Below are 24,987 nucleotides of genomic sequence, written 5' to 3' on the forward strand. Positions count from 1 at the left end.
GGAACCATGGACAGGAAGGGCCAACTGTGAAGTTATACAGGGATTTTTGATTGCACTGGAGGTCAGTGCCCCTAATATCCCATTGTTCAAGGGTCAGCTGTATACATCTTCTGCTTGCCCCTGTGTAGAAAATAGCTCTTTGTGAAGGGGAAGAACAGGCTATCACATAACCCATGATAGATTATCAGGGATTCTGAACCACATAAGATGGTTTCCCAACATCTGGTATAATCTAGAGTATCTGAATTAAATTCAGAACATATTTTTAAGATTATTTTAAAATGAACCCCAAACAGTCAGAATTAACAGGAAATTCACGCTAACTCTACTAGTGTCACCATCTAGTTAGTTTCAATTAAGCTAGAATCTACTGCCAGTCAAATTCATTATGTTTGCTTCTATCTTTAACTCCATTGCATATTACATAACAGAAAGCCTATTTAAATAGAGCCTACTCTAAATAAATGTCCTATTAGTCAAATTCAAAGATCTGTAAGTCAGTGAAAATAAACATCCTTATTCATCAGGCAATAGTTTCCTTACCTTAAGTAGGATAATGTCTATATCTGAATACTTCATGCCATTCACTAACACAGGGATCAACCTATAAAGACAGAAATTCATGAAACAAAGATCTAAAGATCTCAAGGTCTCAACAACCTCATGAATACTAGTAATACCACCACTACTGTTAACACTGCCTTATAGCATATTCTATGTCTGCCCTTCTCCAATGATGAGTACTCCCAATAGGCCTCTTAGGCCTCTTACATACTCATGCACAGAATCTACTGGATGGAACTTCAGAGTGGACAAGATAGCTTGTCAGGAGTGCTTAATACATGAACGAACATTCCCAATTCTTAAAGACTGATGTTCCGTGATGCAAGACTAAGAACAACGGAAACAATCTACATGTTCATCAGTAAGGGCCTGGTTAAAAATAAGTTATAACTGGGGATTTCCCAGCAGTCTAGTGGTTAGAACTCTGTACTTTCACTGTAGGGGCCGGGTTTTAATTCCTGGTTGGGGAACTAAGATCCTGTAAGGACTTTATTTTTGGATGCACACAGTCATAAAGAAACACGACAGTGAAATTGGAAAAACAAAAAACCACCGGTGCAAAATACATAAAAAGCTCATATCCATTTGTATTAAAAACAATGAGATTCCTAGCCACAGCAATCAGGTAAAAAAGGATGCATTCCTATATACTAACAACAAAAGATCAGAAAGAGAAATTAAGGAAATAATCCCATTTACCATTACATCAAAAAGAATAATACCTAAGAATAAACCTACTCAAGGATGCAAAACACCAGTATTCAGAAAACTATCAGATACTGATGAAAGAAATAAAAAAATGATACAGATGGAGAGTTATCCCATGTTCTTTGATTAGAAGAATCACTACTGTCAAATGACTATACCACTAAAGCTATCTACAGATTCATTGCAATCCCTATCAAATTACCAATAATATTTTCCACAGAACTAGAACAAATACCAATAATATTTTCCACAGAACTAGAACAAATAATCTCATTATTTGTATGAAAACGCAAAAGACCCTGAATAGCCAGAGCAATCTTGAGAAAGAAAACAAAGTTGGAGGAATCAGGCTCCCTGACTTCAGACTATACTACAATACTACAGTAATCAAAATAGTATGGTACTGGCACATAAACAGAAATATATTTCAGTCAGACAGGATAGTAAGTCCAGAGCTAAACCCATGTATCTACGGTCACCTAATCCATGACAAAGAAGACAAGAATATACAATGCAGAGAAGTGTCTTCACTAAGTGGTGCCAGGAAAAGTGGACAGCTATACACGTAAAAGAATGAAACGAAACACTCCCTAACACTATACACAAAAATAAACTTAAAATGGATTAAAGACCTAAATTTAAGACCAGACACTATAAAACTCATAGAGGAAAGCATAGGTAGAACACTGACATAAATTGCAGCATGATCTTTTCTGATCCACCGCCTAGAATAATGAAAAAAACAAAAACAAACAATTGGGACCTAATTAAACTTTAAAATGCTTCTGTACAGCAAAGGAAACCATAAATAAAATGAAAAGACAACCCTCAGAATGGGAGAAAATATTTGCAAACAAAGCACACAACAAGGCCTTAATCTCTAAAACACACAAATAGCTCATGCAGCTCAAAAAAAAAAAAAAAAAGACAAAAACAACCCAATCAAAACGTGGAAGATCTAAATAGACATTTCTCCAAAGACACACACGTGGCAAAAAGGAGCAAATGAAAGGAAGCTCACCATAAAAAACAACAAAAATAATGCCATTTGCAGCAACATGGACAGTCCTAGAGATTGTCATACTGAGTGAAGCCAGAGAGACAGAAAGACAAATATATCGCTTGTATGTGGAAAGAAAAAAAAAAGGTACAAATGAACTTACAAAACAGAAATAAAGTCACAGATGCAGAAAACAAACTTATGGTCAAGGACAGGGGATGGCGGGGGGGTCGGGGGGTGTTGGGCAGGATAAATTGGGAGATTGAGATTGATTGAATAAATGCAGTTTATATAAAGTGGGTTTCCCATGTGGCACAGTGGTAAAGAATCCACCTGCTAATTCAGGAGATACAAGAGATGTAGGTTTGATCGCTAGGTCAGAAAGATCCCCTGGAGAAGGAAATGGCAACCTACTCTAGTATTCTTGCCTGGGATATCCCATGGACAGAGGAGCCTGGTGGGCTACAGTCCACGGGGTCACAAAAGAATTGGATGTGACTGAGTATGACGACCATATAGAAAACAGGTGACTAAGCAGAGCACAGGGAACTCTAGTTAAAATTCTGTAATGGCCTGTATGGGAAAAGAACCTAAAAACGAGTGGATATATGTACATGTGTGCCTGATTCACTTTGCTGCACATCTGAAGCTAACAGAACACTGTAAATCAACCAACCTCCAATAAAAAATTATTTAAAAAACAAGATTACCTATATAATTACTTACATACACAGACTAACCAGGAAAGCTACACAATAAACTGGTATCTTCAGAAGTTGAGTGAGCAGGCTAAAAAGGGACAATATCCATCTTCTACTTTATTTCTAAATGGCTGGTATTTTTACAATGAGCCTACATTCAGTATTTCTATTCCTTTTAATAAAAGAGATGATAATGTTTAAAACATAAAAACAGAAAATTTGAAGGATTTTATTCAAAAGAAATAAGGCAAGAAGGAAGAAAGAGTTCTATGGACAAGGTTATCATAGTCTGATAAAAGTTTAGAAATTTTATTTTTAGTTTCTTAAGAGAACCATGATGTCTGTAAACATGGAATTTCAGGTATACTGAAATATTTATGACTAGCTAAAAAAAATATGTATCAAAACATGTTAGGTAAAGGTCAGAACACTAACTTTAGTTCTGCTTGCAGCTATGATGGTTTTCATCCTTGACAGGTTTCTTACACTTTGTTTTCTCACTGTTCATACTCTTGCCTGCAGAATCTCATGGATGGAGGAGCCTGGTGGGCTACAGTCCATGGGGTCGCGGAGTTGACACGACTGAGCGACCTCACTTCACCAAATATACCAGCCACTGGGTTGTTTTCTACGGATCAATTCGTTAATAAGCCCCAGGAGATATTAATGTATTATGTGTAAGAATAAAGGTGGGAAAAAAACAAAATAATCCTGATGAAAAAAGACCTGTTCTACCAGATGACAAATGCTGAATAACCAAAAGAACATACTACTGGCTAAAAACAACAAAAACCACACAACATAGCCCAGAAACTGAAAAAGAATTTAATCCTGTTCTTTGTTACATTAATGCTTTCTATGTGAAATAAGAGATCTCATTTTGATCTCATCTCATCAAAAGATCAGCTAAAATTGCTGATCTTTTAGCCTGCTACCAAGTTACTGGTTGCTTAAAAAAATTTGGATTTTATTAGAGTAATGAAAGAGACCACCAATCTATAACTGCTCTTATCATCTCCTAATGTTAGAGCCTAGGTTTGCATTAATAAAATCTCTTCAGCTTTGTAAGAATTAATGTCTGCTTTTTATAAGACTTAGAATTATATGATCCAATAGTAAGAAACAAGCATATCATAAAAGTGGCGTCACAAATTAGAGAGAAGAATAAATTTCCTGGTGGGGTGGGAGGTGTAAGCACACCTTACACTTTACTCCCCAATAAATTCTAGACTGACTAGAATTAAATATAGGTGGAATAAAATAGAGGTGGTATTGTTTTCTTGCTAAGAACTGACTACATGAAAATGAGAACATCCGAGTATACTAACTTCTGAAAAAAGTGCGACTCCACTAATACAACATATTAAAACAAATGGTTATTTTTTTTGTGTATTAGATGGCTAAGATTAGAAAAACTGTAACTAACGATGGCAAAAGTTGTGGCAAGACGAGACACTGCTAGTGCATTATAAACTGGTGCAACTTCACTAGGGAATACCATGATGGAACAGCACTTCAAAGTTTAGACTACTGACACGGAGGAAAGGGCACAACTTACAGTGACTGACAGGGGCCAGCCACAAAACGTAAAGACAGATGCCTTATTCATACCATCAAACTTCTTTCTTTCTAAAACACTGATATATGACATCTGGTATACAGTACTGGGCACCCCAGGTGGCTCAGGGATAAAGGATCCACCTGCCAATGCAGGAGATGTGGGTTCAATCCTTGGGTTGGGAAGATCCCCTGGAGGAGGAAATGGCAACCCACTCCAGAACTCTTGCCTGGGAAATCCCAAGGAGAGGGGAGACTGGTGGGCTACAGTCCATTTAGTCAACTGAACATGCACACATGCATACAGTATTAACACAGGAAAAAAACACATTAAAAGACAGCACACCAAAAATAACAACTGATTACTTAAGGGGGTGGAAATCCAATGGAGTTTAAGTTTTCATGTAGAAAATTAAGTTTATGGGTCCGTATTTTAATTTCAAAAGAATGTGAGCACTACTTTTAAAAGTAACTGACTTTAATTGAGTTCATATATGTTTCATAAATCACTGTTTTTTACCTAAAAATAATAGTTTTACATCAATTATCTCAATACTGGAAAAATGTATTTAAAAAACTGACTTAACAGCATTCATTGGGTTAAAAATAGACTTAACAATATGTTAACCAAAAACTCTTACCACAACTAGTACGAAGATCTTTGGAGGGGGGAAAAGAGTCCATAGTCAAAATTACAAGATTATAAAAAACTGCCATGGATTATCCAAAGTAAGTTATGATTCACAGCATAAACCACCCTCATGTAGTTTAGGAAACAAAAGGAATTGCTTCTTAAATAAATGTCTTTACTTATACCATCAGTAAAATTAAGCTCAACTTCTTCAGAACTTAACTACCCGATGGCGTAAGTATGCAACCTAAAAACATGAAAGTAAGGAGTCACTGCTAACAAGACAGCACCGCTAAGAAGAAATACTTACTTGGGAAGATGCCGTATGAGGACATCTTTGCATATTGGCTGCTCAGCCAAAGTGAGCCAAAATTCGCAGGCTTCTAAAGCCACATTTTCATCCTGATCTTGGGTCCTCTGTAGCATGTACTGTAAACAAAAGATCTTTAGTATTAATCAGTTTACAGCATACAATTAAACCTAATCCAATTTCAGCAAGTTAAGAGTCCTTTGGTACGGGCCTTATCCTTTACAGCAGTTCTCAATTTAGGGTTTGGATTTTTTTTTAAAAAGCCTCCTAATCAATTCTAAAAAGCAGCCAAACTTAAGAGCTACTGTTTTAGAATGTTGCCTAATATAAAGTGTCCAATTCATGTCTGTCTGCTTCTCAAAATAAACTCCACTAAACCTTTCATAAAATGGACAATCTTTTTATAACTACCCAAGCTGTCTCTTATAATTACAACTATCCCTTGAACCAACCAAGGGTAGGGGTGCCAACCCTTCAAGCAGTCAAATAATCCATATAAATAGCCAATCTTCCATATATACAGCTCCTCATCTGCAGTGTCAGCCAATCTTGGGTTATGTAGCACTGTAGTACATATTTAGTATATATAAAAAAATCTGTCTATGAGTGGACCCATGCAGTTATAACCTGTGTTGTTCAAGGGTCACCTATATATATTTTAATACTCCCAATATTTAAGAAGATATAAACATATAAGATTTTTTTTAAAGAAAGTAGAGACATTTGTCCACTGCAATTTTCAGTTGCCAATAAAATAGGTTTATCATGTCCTTTGAACATACCAAGCCAAATTCACTTAGTTGGAAGGACATCTATCTGATCTCCAAATCTATCCAAACCTACCCTCCTTTAAAAAAACATCCCGAAACCAGGAAATCCCCCGGAGACCCAGCGGCTATGATGCAGTGCTCTCTCTGCTGGGGCCCTGGGTTTGAACTAAGATCCTGCAAGCCGTGCAGCTTGGCAAACCCACCCCTCCATAAAAACCTTATACTCAAAAACAAAAGAATCAAAGGCACGAATTCCCAGTGTACCTGGGGCTGAAACTGGGGTCAAGTGATGAATTCCTGAATAAAACATTTCATATTACAAAATACAGCAACACAACCACTGTGATAGGTCACCCCCTCCCTACTACAATGCTGAACATTGCTGAAGAAAGAATTGCAGCCTCACAAATTAGGTTCCCCAGGTGTGCCATGACAAATGATAAAACATTTTTCTTTATTTTCTGGTTAACTCCAAACTCTTTAACGAAATTTTCAACCAACGCCACCTGATTCTTCCAAACACTTCAGAGAGAACAGATTTATCAGCAAAAATGTCATTTATTCCCATTTTGCTGCTACATATCCTTATCACTGCATCTATTTTTCCTCATGTTTTAGAAAAGGAATTGCTTAACATCATGAACGCTATCCTTTCTCTAACAGGTCTTAGAAATGCCATCCTTCAAGTACAACTATGTCCAGTAATATGAAAATTAGGCATGACTCTTCTAGCAATGAGTCTTACCCAATAAATTACACTGTCCTAATAATAAGCTATTATGTATTCCTTACTTTAATTATGGCTGATCAGTGATCAATGTACTTACATAAAATTATTTTAATCACATAAAAACAGAAAGAGAACCTTTTAAAATCTAAATGGTCTACTAGAACTCACTATAAAGATCATAAATTTTCGACTTAGAAATCTCACTGTTATCATAAATCAAAAGTTGATCAGATCAACTTACCAGTAACGTGTAGAAAACAAATTTTTATCTACTACAATTTTATTGGCCTAAGTTGTATCTAGTAAATACAAATAATCTAAATATTTCCTAGCTACATTACAGTTAAAAGCTATCTACTCCTGTAAATTACTTTCCTCTCTATAACATCTGAAATCTCATGAAAGAAAAATCGCCACAATGGTAACTTATAATTTCAAGGCAATCATAATTAATTTTTATAACCCCCCCTAAATGTGACAGACACAAACCAGTGATCTCACACTGCATGTCTTGTGCCCAAGAATTTCCTCGAGGGGACGAGGAGGAGAGTTTTGAGTTGCTTGTATTACCTCAACTATATTATGCATGTGAGGGAGCAGGCGATCCATCCGAACTTCAAGCAGCATCACAAGCGCCCGGCAAACATTTTTCCGTACCTCTGGTTCTTCATCACCGGCCAAGGCGAACAGATTCTATTGCACGAGAAAAAGTTTCTTCTAGTTAAATATTCCAATATACTAGAAAGGTTCATACATAATATTATGTTCCAGGTGGTAATATTTAAAGAAACTGAGAAGATATAGCACAAATAAAGGCTTATGAATTAACTGGCCCACAGTATTAAATTATAAAGACAAACACAGGAAGCTAACTGCCCAAAATTATGATTTCAGTAAATGATCTATAACCATTCTTTTAAACAAGAGTATGAGTGGCTGTGTTCTGAAGTAATTTTTTAGTTTGCGAGAATAAAACCATGTCATTAGGACAGAGGAGCACTCATCCAGTTCACCCAGAAGTAAAGATAATTATTAAAATACAATCTGATTTACCCTTCAAAATTACTGTCAAGAGAGTATTCCTACCAACACTGATTCTTAACAGGCACATGTTCTATAAAAAAAATCAACAATTGGGACATATATACAGAGAGTTTCTAACAACCTAACCCTCAACTGTTGTTCACTAAGTCAAACTATTAAAAAATAATAAAGGTAGCAATCAATCTGATGCTGTTCTCAACAAGTTTCTCTAAAAGTGAAAAAAAAATCTGAATGGTTCTCAACTCCAAGATGTTGTTACTCAACTTTATAGACTGAGAGAGAAATGCAGGTTAGACATCATGTAACCTGCATACAAGTGGGGGACCTGAATTTGGAAAATTATGGGTAAGTCCACAGTCAGTTCACTATACCAACAAGCCTTCACTAGAAGTTGTCTCTTGAAAGGGTTCAAGTGGAGATTCGAGAAGAAAAAACAGTAAGCCTTCCCCATCTCACTCCTGAGGTTTTACGTTACACACAAACACACACACACAAATTAAAAGCAGCAAAAAAAAGAGCTAAAATAATTAAGTAAAATCCAGTGTGCCCCACTATCTCTTCCCAGGACCACAGAAATGTCTCTAAACAGATGAATCTGAAATCTTATTACAAAGAAAGGATAAGACAATAGAATAATTTAAATATCAAATGTGACAGTATGTTGCATTTTGAGAACTTTAATTTCTCCAAATCCTGCCTCTATTTCTGAGGCTTTCAAAACTCTGCAGTTGCACTTTTAATTTTACACAGTCAGAAACAGTACTGTTTTTCCAGCAGGTGCTCCTTATATACAATCTTTCATTAAATTTGATGCTGTCTTACCCATGAATACCCAGCTTTATCAAGGTATGTTATAGCCATTATTAGTGACCAATACACTTTTCATCAATCAACCTTGAGTATTCATTGGAAGGACTAATGCTGAAGCTCCAATACTTTGGCTACCTGATGTGAAAAAACTCACTGGAAAAACCCTAATGCTGGGAAAGACTGAGGGCATGGAGAAGCAGGGGTGACAGAGAATTGAGACGGTTGGATGGCATCACTGACTCAATGAACATGAGTTTGAGGAAACTCCAGGAGACAGTGAAGGACAGAAAACCCTGGTGTGCTACTCTCCATGGAGTCACAGAGCTGGACACAGTTGGGCGGCTGAACACCGCTCTTCATCACTGCCACCAGACTCAGAGGTGTGACTTCAGCCCCTGATAAAACCACTGGCAACTGAAGAAAAGGATGAAGAACCAGGTGAGCTTCACTGTATTATCAAGCAGCAAAGAAGTGTTAATAATGGTATTTAACACTAACGGAAAATAATTTTAAACGTCAGGAAATGTTTTTGTTCCACTTGCTAAGTATGGTACTGTGGAGTTTTTATTTTCAGAAAATTTTATTCTATATTACATCTCTGTATAAGATGCTGGTGTATCCATCACTGTGCTCTTTAAAGAGCTATGCAAGAACACTACTGAGTGGAAATACTATTGTAATTACAACAAAAACTACTGCTGCTTCTAAAAATGATGGCAGTAGCTAGCATGCGGAGTGCTTACTTTCCATCAGACACTGTTCCATTTTTAGCAAATACCTTTATAACAATCCAACAAAGTAGGTCTATTATTAGGTTTATGAAAAACCGAAAATACCAGTTAAATGAGGTGCACAAGCTGTGGAGCTGGGATCTGAACACAGGCAGTCTGACTCTCCAGACTTCTACTACTACCTGCATTAGAAGTAGTCCACTACGCTCTATCCTGAACTGGACTGAAACACCTTGAAGCATAAAATTTATGTTCTGTCAGTACTAAGCACAGTAGGTACTCAGCAAAATGCACTGAAGACGCATAATTTTGTTTCAGTTTTCAAATGGCTCGAGGACTCTAATGGCTACTACTTGTAGTTCACTGGTTCAGTTCAGTCGCTCAGTCGTTTAAGAAAGAAGTTTGTCAGTTTAAGTGATAAGGAAAAACGACAATTTCTCCTCAGCTCTTTCTGGTAATTTCCCAACAGGACTACCAGCAGTATGGTCTCTGGAGGATCTTTTTTTTTTTAAAGAACAGCTGGAAAGGAATAGACTATTTAATTAAGTTTCATATGATGAAAATAAAAGTGAAATACTTAAGGAACTTTAATAACCCTTTCAAAATCGCTGTTACTGAGCAGAAATTCTGAAAAGAAACTCCATTGCTTAGAGCCGAATGGCCAAAAAACTACATCTGTCGTCTTTCCACTTTTATTAAAAAGTAACTTCAGAAATACTCACTAAGATGCATCAATTTTTCTCCCAAACCTCTCATTTTACATTGAAAACCAATGGAAAAAATAGAAGTACTATCCTTCCAGTCTAAACCTTTAGATTCTTTATCAAAGTAAGTTTATTCAACCTCTTCATGTTCCTATCACAAATGAGCTTGGAGGCTTAGTTTCCATATGCAATTCGAACAGTACACTGAAGCAGAAATTTTTATAATCAAGGTATCAAACAAACATATATCACAATGTTTATACAAGTAAAAAACTCAGTATGAGAGGAAAAGTAGTTTTTTTTCCCAGTTAATGAGAATTATAAAGTTTAACTGTATCCAATTTTAATACGATCACAAGCAACTTAAATACTGCCAGTTCATAATTACAACTTACTACATTTATAAAACCATACGCAGTTAACACTTTTCAACCTTCTCAAAAGTAAGGTGGGGGTGGGGGGGAGGAAACTCTTACCTCAATAAAGGAGTCAATGTGCAACATCAGAGCTTGAGTTCTGCTGATGATAAACTGATTGACACAGGCAACAGCATGAGACCTAGAAGCAGAATTTAAAGTACGTTCATTGAAGCTATTTTCCATTTACAGAAGACTGGCAAGAATTTAAGAATTCCTCCATAAAAATATTATGGTGTACAAACAGCCACATGCACACACGCACCATTAAGAAGACCGAGTCAAAATTCTCTATGTATTAACATATCCCTCACATTCTTTCTGTGTCAAGTGAAAAATGCAGGTTGTGGAATAATAACGTGTAAGAAAGTGTAAAAGTATCTGAAAGGACATGTTCACTCTCAAGAGTGGGAGGTTGGCTGGGAACGTAATGAGAATTATTTTAGATTTAAAAACAATGGGCATGCATTCCTTTCAAAAGGGCTTCCCAGGTGGCTCACTGGTAAAGAATCCACGTGCAACGCAGGAGACGCAGGTTCAGTCCCTGGGTTGGGAAGATCCCCTGGAGGAGGGCATGGCAACCCACTCCAGTATTCTTGCCTGGAGAATCCCATGGACAGAGGAGCCTGGTGGGCTACAGTCCTCGGGGTCGCAAAGAGGTGGACACGACTTAGCAACGGAGCACACAGGCAATCACAGAAGTACTAGGTTATGCAAAATGAGGGAGTGGTCAGGTTTGTATCAGGGTTTATAAATGAATTTAATACTGGCTATACAGATACCTTATTTTTGGACTACTGTGCTTGAAGAACTGTAAAAATTTGGGAATCATGATGTTGAGCGGACGATCTAAAACATCACTATCTAAAATCTCAGCAGAATCTTCACAAATTTTCTGAAGGGCGCCAAATGCTCCCTGTAAAAGACATTTCAATGATTAGAATTAAAAATGAAGCTATTTTAAAAGCAAATTGAGGAATATTAACTAATTTGTATGGATTAATGTTCTCAGCCCACATAAAATCTGCATCATGAAATCCATATACTTAATCATCAATTTTAAGAAAAAGCATACCACTGATTTAAAACCGTAATTTAAACATAATGGCACATTTTAATTTTAGCATTAAATGACTCAGAATTAGAATTCTGGTTGGCAGGGACTGTAAGTAATGTCATCTAGTTAAAAAACAACTTTTGAAGTATTCTTGTCAATTTTAAATCAACACTAATTTTCTCTTATTAAATACTGGTTTGTTAAAACAATGTAATACTCTACGTTTATGTATGAGTCTATTTAACCACTGTATCACTTCTTTCTGAAATACCAAAAGAAATCTTAATTATCATAATTATTTACATATAAATCATTCACTGATAAAAACTGTATTCAACTGGCAATTTCCCTACAACCATTTTACAACCAAGCGGCTTATCTGGAGAGCTCCTGTATACAGCATCTAGCCTGTTAGTTACCTCAACCACCTCATTTACTCTTTTTATAATTACATCAGCAGTACGTTGGTGCTTATTCGCCACAGTACAGTTAACTCAGTACTGTATGACAGTGGCTCCACGATTTCATGATCATCAGTTTAAACTTTTTATTCTTGCGAAGTGCTTGCTTAAGATTTTGGTCTTTTATGTTGTCTTTATACCAAAGCGCTATTTAAATTTTCATCAACTGTTACCCTACAGCTAAGTATTATTTTTATTTTCCTATAATCTTAGTGCATTTCCAAGGCATTACTAGAAAACATATATGAGAATGCAAGCTTTTTTCCTTTTTTTTAAGAAGGGAGAAGAGTGACTTTTTAAGACTCCTTTTCGCTAGCTTCTCCTCTCCCTGGTCCTCTCTTCCCCAAGTCAACCTGGCAATAAACGGTAAATCAGAAAGACCACTCGATTCCTTTACATTAGGTTATTTTTATACCTGCCCTGCCTCCAAGCCTTGCTCTTTTTTGAGGAGATTGAGTCACTGCCTTAGGAGGCAAAACATATAAAATGATTTCCATTTAAGACATTGTTTTCACCTGCTAATGAAAGAGATGGTTAAGATCCTCATTAGGTGAGAAATTACAGGAAAACGAATCCATACAGACTCCCTCTTATCCCCCCAAATGGAAAGGTTGCTACTGACCTGATCAGTGGCAAACAACAAGAGACTATAATTTATAATTAAAACAATACTAGATGTACCTCAGATGTATCATACAAGAGGCACCAAAAAACTTAGAGACACTGAAAATGTACCCATGGTCTGGGAATTCAGTGAATTTAATTAAGTCCATCTTCAAAAAATATCACAACTGATTAAGCTTGACAACAGCTTTGCTGATGATACATATACACACCCAAGAATAGCTCTAAAATACAAAAACAGAAGATTTTTCTCTGTAGGAAGTATACTAAAGAGGTTTCATAACTTAATGGTCTTTATGGAAAACAGTAAGGTAAATGATCACTCACTCAAAACAAAAAGGTAACTTTAGGTCTCTAAGTTTTGATGTTTTTTGTTTCAGAGGAATTCTTTTTTCTCAAGATTACTAATACACAACATGACAAGAAAAACTATATATGAAGCAAAAATCCTTACCTCACAAGTGTTGTAATCTTCAGAATCCAACAGGCTGCAGAGTTTTGGTAAGAGGTCAGGCCAATTCTGCAATTCTCCCTTGGAGGCTATAGTTGTGATCAAAATACCTTGAAAGAAAACATGTCTGTTTAGGAAATGTGACTGCATTATGGCCTCGTGGGCAACCACAAGCCAATGCCAAGTGCTTACATCATGTGCTTGCAAGTGGGTTCACGTGCACACACACACATTTAAATGTTCCAAATCATGGTAAGACTTGCAAATCATGTCCATAGTAATATTTATCAAGGATCCCTGCATCACCACAGTGTATCTGTGGAAAATCCCAGCAGAAATCAGAGCCGTTTCTAATCTTGTTTTCCAACACTTCACCCTCTTTTTAACAAGTATCTGTACAAAAGACAACTTGCTCTTCTCCAATGCCAAGAATACTTTTACTAATTAAAATTACTCCTATTTTATAAAAAATACATACAAAAGAGCAGAAAGAAAATACACCAAAACGTTATCAGCAACACTTAGTACTGGGTGATGAATATGACTATTAGATTCAAATAAAAACACATCAAAGAACTAAGAACAGCTCTCTGACTTAACCTAGTATCAAAGCCATGACCCATGGTAGAGAAAGTCAAAGAACCATCAGTCAAGAACATTTCTACACGCCCACTCTTTTGGCAACAATCCCTCTCCTGGAGACAGGCCATACACCCCTACAACAGTTCCCACTTATGGGGATCAAGGATGAATCACTGGCAAGGTGATGGTGGGTTGTGGAGGCCTGAGTGACATAGGCTTAGTGATCATGTCACTCTGACTGACTGGATTATTTCAACTGTGTTGTGTAACTTAGCTCTGTTAAGGATTATGCAAATACAGAAATATATAATAAAGAAGTTTTGTGTGTTTTTCTCTGCCTTAGAAAATTTAATATTAGTTAACATAATATGCTTAGTGTTTACAGATCTTTCAGCACCATAATTAAAGAGTATAAACTGACAGTAGGCAAATTATATGTACTTCAAATTATTAACCTGTAAAAGAAAATTTTTAGAAGAGAAAAAGTTCTCTCTTCATATTTTGAGAATTCAGTGATATGTACACAAAATGCAGAGCATAAAATAATAATTATAACTGAACAACAAATTTTACTGTTTGTGTGCATAAATTCTCTTTGAGTCTTCCATTGTTAGTTTTGAGAAAGTTGCTCCTAATGGTAAAGAGCTAAAAAATGTTAAGAGTAAAGTTGCTGGCCAGGATTTACTCCCCACTGAAAAAACTAAACTGTAAGGTGAGGATCACTGTATTGATAGCATTTTAAAGAGCAAGTTACATTCTGGTAAGATCAAAAAGTAGCAAGAGTAACAGTAAATCTGTTCTTTCTTGCCATGTATTCTTTCCCAAAGTCAAAACATAAAGAGTTGAGGGAACGAGAAAGTTCTGGATCTGCCTAAAGGAAACCAAGCCATGTTTTAAAACAAGCAATAATAAAAATTAAACACAAGATAAAATTTGGTACAGTATGACTGCTAAGACAGTATTAAAGAATGTTTGCAGACTGACAAATTCAAATTAATCTGGTCTCATATAATTGCATCCACTCACAAAAAAAATTCTAATGCCTCCATAGTTACAAAAAGTGAAAAACTGTAATTCTCAGTCGTTTTACCAAAGATGGGTGTGAAAACTGAGTACTCAGCAATACCCATTACAAACCAACCATACACTCTTTAACAACAGAAACAATTCTACGTCTATCTAACGGATTACCACATAGTCACTGAAATGTGGTCCTTCCAAATACACTTCCTTGGCAAGATTTCCAAAACACAGTTAAGATTAAAAAAAAATTTAAGACTGGTATACATTCACCATCTTTTTTTTTTAACCAGTGTCAAGAGTCTGGTAGAAAATCAGGCATACATGAGGGTCCATATGAATAACCTAGGGAGGGAGACCCTTTCCTCAATTCTCAAATTATAAATGCCCTCTACATATCCTATTTAAAATGAGTGTTAATAATGGCAATGTTTAATATTTGGAGGGAAATTACAAAGAGCTTCTGTTTTATAAGTAAGAGATAAATCAGGTACTTTTCAAACCCTGCTGCTGCTGCTAAGTCGCTTCAGTCGTGTCCGACTCTGTGCAATCCCATAGACGGCAGCCCACCAGGCTCCCCCGTCCCTGGAATGCTCCAGGCGAAAACACTGGAGTGGGTTGCCATTTCCTTCTCCAATGCATGAAAGTGAAGTCGCTCAGTCGCGACCCCATGGACTGCAGCCCACCAGGCTCCTCCGTCCATGGGATTTTCCAGGCAAGAGTACTGGAGTGGCTTTTCAAACCCACCAGGAGACAAAATAACAAAAACAGAGAACTTTTAATGAAAATGACTGATTCATTATGGAAGTTCTTAACTGAATCCCATTTAACCAACCTGATTAACAGCAGCTTTCCAAGTCCCTGTGAAATATGGCTGCAGAAACGCTATGGCATATGAAATCTATCCACTGGCGGGCTATTCATAGTACATGTCTGTTTCTGCTTCTACCAGAGGATGTGTGTGCTTACCAACAGGCAGTTGTGTTGGTTCCTAAAACTACTTATTTCAGTTACTGTAATTAAGCATTTTAATATAGTATTTCATAAAACGATAGAAATTTGTTCTTCCACTAAAAACAAGCTGAAACACTCTAAAAAGACTCAAAAATTGATGTTAATTAGGTGTATACAAGGCAAATATTAAAAACAAGGGGGGATATAGTAAAAACCTAAAGTCCTACACATAAATTGTCTTACAAAGAAGTTTCTCTTTATATGTAAAAGAAAGTCAAACTGGAAATTATACCCCATGTATGACACAAGAAAGACAGTTAAAGAACTCAAAGAAAAAACAGTAGTCCTACACTAGTATCACTTTTTAACGCCCCATTTTAACGAACTTTGATAAAGCAACTACTAGTGAACCTGGTCTCATAGGATTAAGAGGACTTTTACTGTAACCATTAACATTATATCAAAAGAAGCAATGAGAAATTTTCCTCATCACAATTCAACATGAACTGGATGGCAAAAATTCCTATGGAAATGATCAGTCATGTCAGAAACCAACCCAGTCACAAACAAGATGAGCAAAATTGTAACAGATTACTTACCTACAGTAGCTCTAATCAGAGGAGAGGAGTCACCAATATTGTTTAAACATTCACTCTTAATAAAGTCTGTTACACCATTTGGGAAGTTCTGAAAGTGCGCTTTCACATTATTCTTCAAAATGAGACCACTCAATGATCTTGTGGGTTCATCTGTAATAAAATAACAATACTACTGAGTTTTAAAGTAGTTTTTATTTCAAAATATATCAAGAATGTAACTTTTAAAATATATTAAAAATTGATTGTAATATTTCATTAATCTGCTATAACCAGGGGAGAAAATACTGTAAATGATTACAAAGGATTAGCTCCATGATTTACAGGTCAGGGTTTCTCAACCTTGGCATTATCGACATTCTGGGCTAGGTAATTCTTTCTTTAGGAGTGCCGTCCTGTGCACTGTATCACTGACCATAGGTGCCAGCATTACCTCTCCAAATTGTGACAACCAAAAATGTTTCCAGATAATGTCAAATGTCTCTGTGGGCAGTGAGAAGGGGATGGGTGGGGGGGACACAACAAAGCTGCACCTGGTTGAGAACCACTGATTTAAGTTTACATATGGCCAATGTACTCAAGCTTTATTGGAACCTGATACAAACATCAAATTACAGATATGAAAGTGTTAGTCACCAAAGATATCCTATTAAAAATTAAGTGGACAAAGAACATATGGGATCACCTTCACATACAAATAATTGCCGTTCATTTATATCATGTTTTTCACTTGCCTCTGAGCTAAAAAGAAAAGGGGGGAGAGGGTAAAACAATTTTTAAATTTCCAGAAGATTAAATAAAAAAGAATCTACGTAAAAGAAGTTAAATCCGTAGATGATATTAACAAATTCTGAAGAACCAATTTAATATTAGTAGAATATAATTGATGCTTTAAGAATCTGTATTATCACCAACAATATTAGCAATAGTCAACATGTTCTCAATGCTCATTACATACCAAACACTGCTAAGTGCTTTCCAAGTAGTTTGCATTTATTTTTTTTTAGTAGTAGTTTGCATTTAATCCTCACAACCTCATGAGACAAGATTAATTTATCTCCACGGCACAAACAAGGAAACTGAGGCCTTTGCCTAACTCACACAGAAGAGACTACAAGCTGTGGAAGCCTAAGTATCAACCTGAGGAGTCCGTCTCCAGAGCCTCTACTCGATGATGGTATAGTATCACCCGTCTTAAAGGGCTGAAGACCTGTAGAGCTGGTATACTGAACACAGTATGCTATTTCAGCACTATTGTTTTACATACTTTATTAAAAAATAAAATAACCCAACTTGTTCTAGTTAGTCCAGCATGCTCCCAAAGTCTGACTGGTATTGAACTCTTCAAGGGTACAGCATGGGGGGGACAAAAAGACTGCGTTTCTTTGCAAAAAAACCATTAGAGCCACCACCACAACATAGCCTATGAGCCTTTTATGTCACCCTCTAAAACTTTCTTCCTGGTTTCAATTACCACCATTCAATCAGTAACTTAGAAACAAAAGCAATTCTAAATTCTCTTCAAAGTTTAAAACTTCCATAAAATAAAAGAATAGCCAGCTATTTAACTTCCTCAAGCAATTCATGTTTTTGTCTTGTGAGCCATCAATAATCAGTTTTGTAATTTTATTTTAAATGGCATGTGTATTTACTTACAATGAACACACTATGCCATTTTTACAACTATAATTAAAACATGGAGAGTTTTAAAAAAATCACAAGGTGAAAGGAGTTAAAACTAACTATGTCCTCTTTCTTAAACACCCCTTTACTAGGTCTCAATTCTCATCTGCAGAGTGAGGGAAGTAGATGAGCTGACCTCTGAGGTCTTTTACCGCAGGAAAGGCAAAAAGGTTCCTAAATAAATAAGTATATTGATTTAAAGACTACTTATGCTCCTTCTCTAATATGGATGGTCACAATGCTAATTTTTTAAAACAGAAAACTAGATATAGCAATCTTGTGTCCCAAATAAATGAATAAACACAGGAAGAAATAGCAAATGTTACATAAAACCTTTTCCAACATTTCATGGTTTTATAATTCATAGGTCTTCTGGGAGACAGTTACACACCAGCCTCTCTTGCTGCTATCTGAATTGTTAAGTTTGTCATCTGTCTGCTTTTAAAAATACTTCTGATATATCCTCATATCCCAAGAAAGTTTGAAGAACGAGTATAACATTATAAAAATCTTAACATTCAGAATTTAAGAGGACAGGACAGAGAATAGATGGCTTGGTGAAAATAAAATTTTCAAGTAAGACAGTATGTTTAGAAAAATCCTTTTACTAAATATAAAGTTCTTAGAGCATTATCTGATACAACTTCTATGTGGGAAAAATAAAACTTCTGTATTAAGAAATAACACATCACATTAATATGTATTTATTAAACTAGGAATATTAACTGCTGAATTTAAAGATATGCCAAAGGACTTTTTAGTTTTTTGCAATTTAAATTTTGAAATTTCTAAAGTTTCTCTTACATGCTTCAATCACAAATTAAAATTCCTAAAATGAACTAGAAAATTTTAAAATAATTTAAAATAAATCACTATACACTGGCATGAAATATTAAAATCTGAATAAATACAAGATTAGTGAGATTTTAAGGTCATTAACCCGCTCACTAGTGCTTAGAGTTGAAACCTTACATATGGTCTGGTAGTCCAACACAGGCATTTTGTAGATGAAAAAGAGATGAAATGAGTGTCAGAGTTTAAGACTTATTTCCCAACTCCAAGTGTAGTGCTTTTACTAACTACAGAAGCACTAATGAAGCACCAAGACTTCTAAAAGGCTAAGTATAGTGCTTTCATTTAGAGGCCAATAGTCGCTCAAAAATTACCCGAGTGCATTCTGAGTGTCTGACAACATCCCAGGAAGGGAATACTCAACTCTGAGAACACCTCTCAGTACAGTGTAAGCTCCGAGGACAGAGATTCTCATTATTCTGTTCACTTTTATTGCTCTTGAGCCAGCAAACTTCCTGGCAAGGAGTGGTGCTCCATAAATATTCGTGTAATAAATAAAGTCGAGAGAGACACATTACATGTATAGGAAACAATCAAATGACCATGTCATTTAAAAATCAAATTAGTTTTCAAGCTTTGTTATAGAAGTAATTTTAAATGGTTGCAGAATAGTTAATGAAAAGGTTTCATGTATACTGTCAGAAGGTTTAAAAAAGTTACAAGAGTCTATGAATAGAATGATTCTACTTTTTGTTAACAATTAAAATAGTACATGGCCATATAACCGAAGTACAGAATTAAGGGATTAACAATGACCTGGTGATCGGATTCTACATGACTTCATTTTGGTTGAAGCAACTTTCTAACACACAAATATGCTCACACATATATATAAGTTTTTAGTAAATCCTACATTCAATTTGTGTATAAAAGAAATCAATCTCTTTCTGACATTCATGTTCAAGGACTGCAGCAAAATGCTTTTTCATTTGCAAACACCCAACTAACAACTGACTGCTCATCAAAGCATCCAAATGCTTCAGTAACACTTTCGTTCCACATCTTTAAAGCAAGTGATTCCTACAAAATGAAATTGTTTAAAATGAGTAACTCTTCATGTATTTTAGTACATCTCAAAGACTTATTAAAAAAAATGTAAAAAGCTTTCAACACAAACCCTACTTACCTTCAGATTTTAATTTTGTAAGAACAAAAATCAGGTAGTTGTTAAAGTCTGGATATTGATTGAGTTGTTCCAGTTTCTAGAACAAACAGTAGTTAAGGAAACTTCTAAGGAAGGAATTCAGGATTTTTAATCTAAAATCAAGAATCTCTTTTGTGATTTTTAGGCCTGCATTTTTTTTTCAGTAAGAATAAAGTTATCTTATTAAAACCATCAATACCTAGAACACACCAATGGCTGTGTTAAACCTCTTACGAGCTTTATGGCTAAAATCTTAAACTATTTTACATCAATTATTTTCAATACAAATAAGTCAACTTTCCACCTTCAGTACAGGTGCACACTGTATGAAAAAAATTTTCAAAACAATTTCTTTGACTTATTTGAACTTTAAAAAAAACCCCAAACCGTAATCAGAAAGGTGTTAAAGTATAAAATAATGACAAAAATGAAAAGCATTCTAAATGAACAAAAACAAGTCTTTCAGAGATCATTTACGGAAACTGACCTTATAAAAATCGCCTTTTAACTTAGACACTTTCATTAGAATCTTTTTTCTTCAGAATTCAAGAAATTTAGATAAAATGCTATTTATGTACAAGTCTACATATCAAATCTTCACTATTATGAAATTACTGCAATAGTTCTACAATTATCCCCTCTCCCCTACTCACCCCAGCCAAGATCTGCCCTCACCAGCGACACACATGTGCAGGTTTCCATCGTGCTGGCAGGCAACAATGACATAATGCTCTACTATGTCTTTCTTCATGCCCTTTTAAACCCTAATACGCTTTTTAATAACATCTCTAATTGGGTTTCATGAGAATTTTCTCAGTAGACCTAAATCTTTAAATCCACTATACAAACTCCAGGCACACCTATCAAGCTATTTATCATACACTAGAATACTCTCAGTGTTCAGTGGCCAGACATGAATTAACTGTCAACATACATTTCTCTAGGTGTACTTTCTTTCACCAAAAAACCCTAGTGATTTCTTTAGTGAACAGCCACGATTAACAGTATGCCGATACACTAATAATTTTTCATAAATACTTCCTAATAAGGTTTACTTCCTTAGAACTTAAGCTATCTATCCATATTATTGTAACAGTCTTTCTAAAAGTGCTCAAGTCTATACGAAAACAGTAATTACATTCTCTCCTAAGGAAACAAAGAACAAGGTCATCATTAGGCACTTTGAAAATATAGAGCAGTGTGTATTTTTAAAATACTATTAACCTTTATCTACTGAAATTTAAATTGTTCCTTATGCAGACAGTATACTATGCTCCAGGCATACAGAATGAACTGTAAATTTGATTCTTAGCCTACACACAGTACTGACCATACAAAGAGTACTTAATAACGCACTAAAACAAGAACTTATGATATACAATGCTACAGAGTAAATTACAATGTGGTTTGGGACTTGGCTAACTTAACTGTCATACTAACACCTATAATTCATCAAAAATCAACTTCTATCATTTCTAAAGCTATGATAATACAAATTAAGACTGAGCAACAGCAACGTTTCAAATACAAGCTCCACTACACCCCAAACCAACTACTATTCCCTCAGTACTAGCAGTATTTAGCAGAATGGCTTAAGAAAGAAAAAAAAACCAAACCAAACCAAGCAGACCTAAATATTAACACCTCCATTTTAAAATAAGCAGTATTAATTAACCAAAAGGCTATTTACTCGCCTATTCGAGGTTTTAAGTTACAGCAATGCAGTACTTTGAGAAACTTTATTTACCAGAGCTTCTCAAGTAATTCGATTTAACCCCAAGTTTATCGTATTTTAAATTTAAGTCCAAACTACACCAAAAGAGCTTACCAAATTCCATACTAATCAATTTTCCCTCTTTATTAACAATAAAAATCGAGACATTTTTTGCAAACCTGAAGTTTTTAAACAATTAACTTCATCTTAAAATAAGTTATTTTATAATTGGGTGAATTTGTTTCCTTTATTAGATGCAGGACGAGCTCTCCATTTCACCGCAGTTTAGGGCACTGCAGAGAGCACACACAGCAGAGGTTCTGGTTCTTCTGTTAAGCCTTTCTGCCAGTAAAGCCTTAGCAACAGGACCGCTACACCAGCAAACTCGGTCAAGACTTGGGTAACTGAGCAGACCGTCTTCAGCCAGATTTCCCACTTGGGAGGCAGGGAGCTCGCAACAGGTGTTAGCCTGAACAGCCCCGAGGTGAGTCCTGGGAGCCCGCATTCCTAGGTCGGCTCTTCAAGACCAGGGCCTGGAAGAAACCCCGGGCCCCACACCCAGGGAGTTCAAACCCCGCGCCGGCTCCACCCCACTCAGGCCGGCGAGCGCCGCCGCGCACGCAGCGCGCCCGCCCGCCGCCCCCTCCGCGCCCGGCGCATTGTGTGGGCCGGCTCGCCGGGGGTCCGCGCCGGCACCCAGCCGCTCCGCCTTCTCGAGCGGCCCGCCGAGAGCGAGGACGTGGCGCCCGACCGGCGCACATGTCGCGATCGCGGGCAGCGGCCGGGCGCCCCCGGCCTCTCGTGGCCGGAAGCCGCCGGGGCAGGCGGGGGCCCGGACTCGGGGCACGAGGGCCGCGTGCGCGAGGCGCCGGGCAGGGGCGGCGGCGGCGGGCGGGCCTTGCTCGCGGGCGGGCGCGCGGAGGGCGGAGGGATCCGGGAGCGGGGAGGGGGAGGGGCGGCGGGAGCCTCCCGGCCGCCTAGAGCGGGCCCGGCGCGGCAGAGCGGCGCGGGCGGCGGCGAGGCCTCGCAAAGGATACTTGTTGCACGGTTCTCTGGATGGTGGTGTCGGGGGACTGGGACTCCTTCAGCAGCTGCAGGATTTGCTGAAGCCCTTGCTCGTCAGGTTTCCACTCATACTCCATCTTGGTTTGCTGCAAATAAAGCCAGACACAGGAAGAGACGGAGCAAATGTTACTCCCCGTGCACAGGCCCGAGGGCTTCCCGCGCCGAGCACCCCCCGTTCCTCCCCGCCACAACGACCCTTTGCGCTCCCCGGACGCCTCGGACCTGCCTGGGGCGCCCCGAAGGAAGTCTCAGACGGTGAAACCCGGGGGAACTGATCCTAGCAGCTCGGCCGCCAACGTCTGCTGCTGCCGCCGCGGCCGCTGAGCGCAAGGAGCCGACCAGACTGAGTCACCGCGAATTTGCAATCTGGCCCCTAGATCCGCTCACGGGAGCCCCCTGGGTCCTAGTGCCACGCAGTTTTCTCCAACCGAACCCAACTCTAGTTCCACCCAGATTATTACTGATTTAAGGGCTAATCTAAAAAAAGCAACCCCCCTGCGAGACACCTGGAGATCTGATTTGGGATTTTAATCATTTTCAATTAACATGGTTAATAATTAAGAATGACTGTTAATAGGGAAAAAAGCCTGCTAATTCCCCTGACGGCTCAACAATACTTAGAAGAAAAAACAAATGTTTATAGTTAAATTTGATATATAAAGTACTAAATACTAATATTTAGTCTAAAATATTAAAAATGGATTGCATCACAATTCACACTTGAATAAACACTACATGTGGCATTTACATTTGCAAAACGACTGAAAAAAATGCATTCTTTCATAAACTTCAACTTTTGAACTTAAACTCCACCTGAAATAACGACATTCATAACTAATGACTTTGGGCTGAAGAAAAAACAAGAAAAAGAATGTAACTTTACAACTGGATAGTGTTTAATTCTATTAATGTGTTTTCACATACATTTTCTTATTTTATTATCACTCTGGCTGGAGGGGATATTATTTGTCCCCTGAGTGGTAACTGTAGAGCAAAAAGATCACAGGAAATTACAATAGTTAGTTAAAACTGGGAGGAGTACTATGAGCTGCATCTACTATAATCAATAGAAACTAGCCTATCAATGACAGTTTCTTTAAATGCTTAAACAGAAACAAAACTTAAGTATCCAGCATGAATTATTTGTAATTCAGTATGAATTTGCTGAAGGAGAGGCTTTTTCATAACTATCTACTATTATACTTGATAGTTTGAAATCTGAAATTAGTCCCTTCCTAGTAGGAGTCTCTTCCTAGCTGGGGTTAAAAAAAAGTTACCTGACCTTACAGTTAGTTTAAAAAAACATACTAACTAACAATAGTTAGTATTGTTTTTCTTTCTTATATTTGTAAAAAAAACCGTTCCCTCTCTCCTTCACTTTTATTTTCTGCTTAATATCCTGTCATATGGTTTTCTTTACCAAATTTTACCAACTTCCTCAATGACTCAAACCCCTAACCCCCAAACAGAAAATTGGTATCTGGACATAATATCTATTAATAATATTGTCATCTTTTTATTGGAGTCTTCATTCTGTGTGTTTATATATTTTATAATGATAAGACTTGTTTCTGGGTCAATTCCATATATCATTAAATATTTAAAGTATTTTTAAAAACAGTATTCCATTGTATTTCTGTGCCATAATTTTAAGAAACGTTTAACTGATACGTACAATAACCTGTACAAATCATAAGCGTACAAACTAGATGGATATTTATAAAGTGAATACACCTGGTGTAACCAACATCTGCATCAAGATAAAGACCACTACTAGTACCAAGGTTTCTCTTGTACCATTCTTGGTCAGCAACTCATACTGTGATCCCTATTATAATTTCTATCGTTAAAAACAACTCCCCCTTCTCTCCTGGCCTTTTTACTTCAGAAATTTCAAAAACAATTACAAAAACAATATTACAACATATCAAACAACATGGTTGTACAAAAAGTTAATTTAAGTCCATCACTAAACTTATAGCCCTAACAGAATCAGTTTTACTAGTCTGATATGAATCCATCTACACCTTTCTCTATTCTCAAACATATATATTGTTCTGGTTTGTATTTTAGGATCATGCCACATACTATACTCTATTATTAAATAA

At 36.8% G+C, this 24,987-nt stretch overlaps 1 protein-coding gene across 1 annotated transcript in view; it reads right to left on the bottom strand.

Annotated features, from left to right (window-relative positions):
- TNPO1 (transportin 1) overlaps positions 1–24,987 on the bottom strand; it is an 83,831-nt gene that overhangs the window by 22,326 nt on the left and 36,518 nt on the right. Inside the window, exons 2-10 of the mRNA XM_052659008.1 lie at positions 22,852–22,965; positions 20,083–20,158; positions 16,425–16,574; positions 13,273–13,379; positions 11,459–11,592; positions 10,737–10,818; positions 7,542–7,664; positions 5,472–5,590; positions 544–604 (exon numbers count right to left, since the gene is read on the bottom strand). Coding sequence (XP_052514968.1) covers positions 544–604; positions 5,472–5,590; positions 7,542–7,664; positions 10,737–10,818; positions 11,459–11,592; positions 13,273–13,379; positions 16,425–16,574; positions 20,083–20,158; positions 22,852–22,965 — 966 coding nt within the window. The remainder of the gene's footprint in view (positions 1–543; positions 605–5,471; positions 5,591–7,541; positions 7,665–10,736; positions 10,819–11,458; positions 11,593–13,272; positions 13,380–16,424; positions 16,575–20,082; positions 20,159–22,851; positions 22,966–24,987) is intronic.

This window comes from Budorcas taxicolor, chromosome 20 (genome assembly GCF_023091745.1).
Source record: "Budorcas taxicolor isolate Tak-1 chromosome 20, Takin1.1, whole genome shotgun sequence".
Taxonomy (NCBI): Eukaryota; Metazoa; Chordata; class Mammalia; order Artiodactyla; family Bovidae; genus Budorcas; species Budorcas taxicolor.